The following is a 4,985-nucleotide window of genomic DNA, read 5'->3' on the forward strand; positions in this document are numbered from 1 at the left end:
CCAGATGTTATGATGTGTGAGCCAGATGTTAGAGGGCTAGATGTGATATGCAAACCAGATGTGTGAGGGCCAGATGTTATGATGTGTGAGCCAGATGTCGGAGGGCCAGATGTTATGATGTGTGAGCCAGATGTTAGAGGGCTAGATGTGATATGCAAACCAGATGTGTGAGGGCCAGATGTTATGATGTGTGAGCCAGATGTCGGAGGGCCAGATGTTATGATGTGTGAGCCAGATGTTAGAGGGCTAGATGTGATATGCAAACCAGATGTGTGAGGGCCAGATGTTATGATGTGTGAGCCAGATGTCGGAGGGCCAGATGTTATGATGTGTGAGCCAGATGTTAGAGGGCTAGATGTGATATGCAAACCAGATGTGTGAGGGCCAGATGTTATGATGTGTGAGCCAGATGTCGGAGGGCCAGATGTTATGATGTGTGAGCCAGATGTTAGAGGGCTAGATGTGATATGCAAACCAGATGTGTGAGGGCCAGATGTTATGATGTGTGAGCCAGATGTCGGAGGGCCAGATGTTATGATGTGTGAGCCAGATGTTAGAGGGCTAGATGTGATATGCAAACCAGATGTGTGAGGGCCAGATGTTATGATGTGTGAGCCAGATGTCGGAGGGCCAGATGTTATGATGTGTGAGCCAGATGTTAGAGGGCTAGATGTGATATGCAAACCAGATGTGTGAGGGCCAGATGTTATGATGTGTGAGCCAGATGTCGGAGGGCCAGATGTTATGATGTGTGAGCCAGATGTTAGAGGGCTAGATGTGATATGCAAACCAGATGTGTGAGGGCCAGATGTTATGATGTGTGAGCCAGATGTAAATGGCAGAAGGGCAGATTTTATGGTGAAAGGGGATGATGTGATAGATGTTTGTTGGCCAGGTGGGATGGTTTTAGTGCCAGGTGTAGATGCAGATGGGCTAGATGTAGATGTTGCACAAGATGCGGTGTACGGATGGCCAGTTGTTACAGTAGGAGGACCAGATGTGGATGTGGAAGGGCCAGATGTTGTAGGTACAGGAACGGATGCATTTGTGAGTGGGACAGCTGAGGAGGTGAAAGGGGAAGACGTTGAGGTGTGAGGGGCAGAAGGGGTTAAAGTGGAGGGTGGGCATTTGCAGTTTTCAAGTTCAGGGTAAAACTTAGTAACGGTTGTTTGGAGAGGGCACTGTGTTCCAGGAAACGGCTTAAATTCAGAGTCTGCTGTCCTCAGTTTCTGATGGAGTTCATCCAGAGTCTTAGTCTGCAGATATTTGTTGTCAGATTCATCAGGAACATTGTCACCCCAGTGCGCGCTTGCTATCCAAGTCTTTGTTTTGGAGCTGTAGCAGCAGAAGGCTGACCAGAGCATGGTGGGAATATTAATCCTGTTTCTGAGGAAGTTTGTGATGTTGGGTAGCGCTCCAGTTACCACAAAGCCTTCAGTAGCATTGTTGTTGTTGATGCAGTATTTGTCCATAACACATTTGATGCACTGCTCCATTCTGTTCCAGCTTCCTTGGTTGAATGTTTTTGCTTGTGGAACGATGTTGGTCAGGGTGAAGGTGGATCTTTTGTCCGTTTTGTTGAATCCGTAAGAGCTTGGAATTAAATGGCCTCTGTCAAACCTTACATTGTTTCTGTAATCACTGTTCCCAGCCTGGTTGGTGTAGGTCTTGTTTTTGTCTACATCACACATGTTCTTGTTGTTGTCATCTTCGTTCTCAAGCTGGAAGAGTTAAAGGCTAAATTACTGATGCAGGCAGCGAAGTAAAGCAAATTAATTGTACAGTAAAAATGTCCATTTATAAAAAGCTGCAGAGAATGACTTTCTTTCTTTGTTTGGTTACATCATGAGGTCAAGGACAACTGTCTCTCATCTTGACCCGGGTTAAAGCATGGGTCAAACACTACACTGTGATTATTAGAGAGAGTGATTCAACAAATGCATAGGAAGTAAAATTAAATTAAAGTAAATACTAAAATAAACACAATAAATGTGAATATCAAATAGGTCCTCAATGGGATCCACTGGGGCAGATGGCCACAAACATGGTTGGGAGGTTTCAGAAAGGATTAAGAGATGGACTAAAACATTGTATTTTTGTCTTTTCAATGCATTTGTTGACAATAATAAAAAAGGAATGAATAACCGCCTCATCATCTTTAAATTGCTAATCATGCAATGTAATGTAACTCTGTAGTTTAGCAGTGAAGTGTATCGGACTTCTGAAACCCAGAATTAACCTGTGGCAGTTGTCTTATATAAATGGGTCCAACACAGAGTGAACGAGCACCCAGTAGACCAGCATCCTACGTGCATCACCTTTGTGAAAGGATAGTGAAAGGAGTTGTGAAACCTACTAGTGCTACTACAATGATGATATTTAGGGTTATGAAGCATAATAATGATCATGATGACTATTGTTGTTTGTATAAGTGCTTGTATTATTATTTTTGTAAGCTAATACTTGTAGCAACTGTAGAATAATACTTTCTTATTATCTTTTTTTAATTTTAGAAAAACACACCTGTGGCTCAATCTTCCAGTCGTTTTGAGGTCTCCTCCCTCTTCCATTCCCTCTGTACTTTAAAGCAGAAAACACTGGAATCTTGTTCTTGAGGTCGTAAAGCGTCACAAATGTTCTCTTTTTCATAAAAGTCTGGCAAATGGGTTTGTATCGGTTCTGGTTCAGGATGTGGCCGCCCTCCAAGATTCCTGGGATCTGAGGTGGCTTTGCGTCAAGGAGAAACTGCTCACAGTCGGACACCGACTTCACCACTTCAGCAACTGTGGGAACAATGGGCAGGAAGGCAGCGAGGAGCAAGAGATACCACATCTTCATAGACGCCATCGTCAAACGCTGTGTCTTTTTAGGTCAGAGGAGAGGAACAAAAACAACCATCAAATAGTAGTTAAGCTTTGGAACTGAACATTTCACTTGTCATCCTGGACTCCATCCTTTTACTATTTGTACATGTCCATTGGAAAGTACAACTGCACATATAACTGTTCCCCAAATCGACCAGTACGAGCGTTGGGAAGTACCAGTCCAGCCACAGGTGTACCGGATGTTATATAGGTTACCTAAGTCAAGTGATGTTTTTTCAATGTGGAAAACGTTGTGAAACTGGTAGTTTGGTTAGGTGTTACCATTTGGTTTAGGCAGAAAAACCATTTGGTTAGGTTTAGGAACAAAGTCAAAGTGAAAAATTTTATTGACCTTATAACTTATCCACTTTGACTTTCTTTCACACGGGACTCAAACCTCGGTCTTCTGAGTGACAGTCCTGAGTTTATTTGACACACATCTACCCCACCCAACACATTCTCACTCCCAACTTGTTTACATATGACCTCTTGGTGCAGCTTCTTAAAGCCCTGGGTACCCCTTTAGCTATGTTTTTCGACATGTAGGGCTATGCAGTCAAGTTAGCGAGAAAAAAATGCATCGTCTGGTTAAGTTTGCAATAATAAATGTGTAATGTCTTGTAAAACCTTTAAACTGATTTCACTGTAAACTGTGAATGTGCTGCAGGAGAGCATTGTTTATCAGGCATAACAACAGTAACTATGGGGGCGGAACTTCGCTAGAAGCCGTTTGCAGTCATCACACACAGAGATGACATGATAGTTAAACACCAAATCAATACAAGTAACAACACTGTTTAAATCATTTCCCAGTAGGTACACATTTAAACACATAATACAGCCAGAATCAGTTCATCTTGAATTTTAAAGGACAATGTACAGAAAATAACTTAAATTTCTTAGAGTGTACTAGAAATATGTATCTGGTCAGAATATATAGCCTATCATATCTATTTTTGTATATAGTAATAAACAAGTGAACTATCTAACAAGTGTGGCAACTTTCATATATTATACTTATATATTAGTTTCACTTTAGGTATTAATTTGGATATATTTAAAGTAGATTCATGATATATTTGATTTTGGAAAAAGTCAAGAAAGCCAACAATTTGAGTAAAATTTAAGTTTAGTTTTCTCTTTCTAAAAAACATTATTTACGGAAATGAGGCAGTCAGACCGAGATCACAGCGTGCAGAATTTCTTATTTAACAAGAAGTCATCTACTACAAGAATACATTTTTCTTTGTGTAAAAAAGTGTTACACTCATAAGATTTAATCAATAATCAAATAATTAAGAAGCACAAACTTTACAGTTGTGCTTCTGCAAATGAGTACTCTCTAAATCATCAATGTTGAATGCGACAGGCGAAAAAAGCCTGAAATAAATAAGAATTATGTATAAAAAAGTAAAAGAAAACTTACCAGCTCGTGTACAGAAATGAGTCAAATGGTGTCTTTGTATTTGTAGCAGCGAGAACCAGATAGAGTTCCTCAAATATCAAAAAAGCTTTAGAGGAAGTGTGAATTATATTCTACAATCAGCAGTTTATAACAATGGAGAAGAGGATGTGCTAACTTTCTCTAATAGATTAGTCTTGATTTACGTAATGCATCCAGAGAAAAACTTCATCACTTCAGTTCAAACTGACAGAAGATAGGAAACTCAAAAACACAAACAACAGACACAATATTATGAACTGATGGATAAAAGCCAGTTGAACTGCCATTTAGTAGAGGCCTGTATCTATAAAGAAACGAGAATAAGAGTCAGCTTTGTACTTTGTACTTAGACACAGCAGGGCTTTAAACTAAATGCTAACCTGCTCACAATGACAATGCTAACACACTGATCTTAAATACCTTCAAAACATTCCCATCAGCTTCAGCTGTACTGTGTGTTCAGTGCTAAATAGCTAGTAGGGCTGCAACTAACTATTATTGTCATTATTGATCATACCTATCATTTTCACGATTAATCGATTTGTTGTTTGGCCAATAAAAATGTTAGAGTAGGGTTAAAAATGTCTAAAGCCATGGTCACCCACTCAAATGTTTTTACTGTTTCACTTTTAAATCCTCTGAACCTCATGAACAACTGTTTAAACTGGGTGTTACAA

The 4,985-nt window shown here is 40.0% G+C and overlaps 1 protein-coding gene across 1 annotated transcript; it reads right to left on the bottom strand.

Moving 5' to 3' along the window:
* Nucleotides 1–22: 22 nt before the first annotated feature.
* LOC123964189 (flocculation protein FLO11-like) lies at nt 23–4,311 on the bottom strand (the record flags this gene model as incomplete). The annotated part of the gene is made up of 3 exons (XM_046041288.1): nt 4,291–4,311; nt 2,524–2,862; nt 23–1,721 (listed from the first exon to the last, which is right to left on the bottom strand). Coding segments are annotated over exons 2-3 (2,023 nt in total), but the record flags the coding sequence as incomplete, so codon positions are not given.
* Between the last annotated feature and the right edge of the window lie 674 nt (nt 4,312–4,985).

This window comes from Micropterus dolomieu, unplaced genomic scaffold, assembly GCF_021292245.1.
Source record: "Micropterus dolomieu isolate WLL.071019.BEF.003 ecotype Adirondacks unplaced genomic scaffold, ASM2129224v1 contig_1077, whole genome shotgun sequence".
Classification (NCBI taxonomy): domain Eukaryota; kingdom Metazoa; phylum Chordata; class Actinopteri; order Centrarchiformes; family Centrarchidae; genus Micropterus; species Micropterus dolomieu.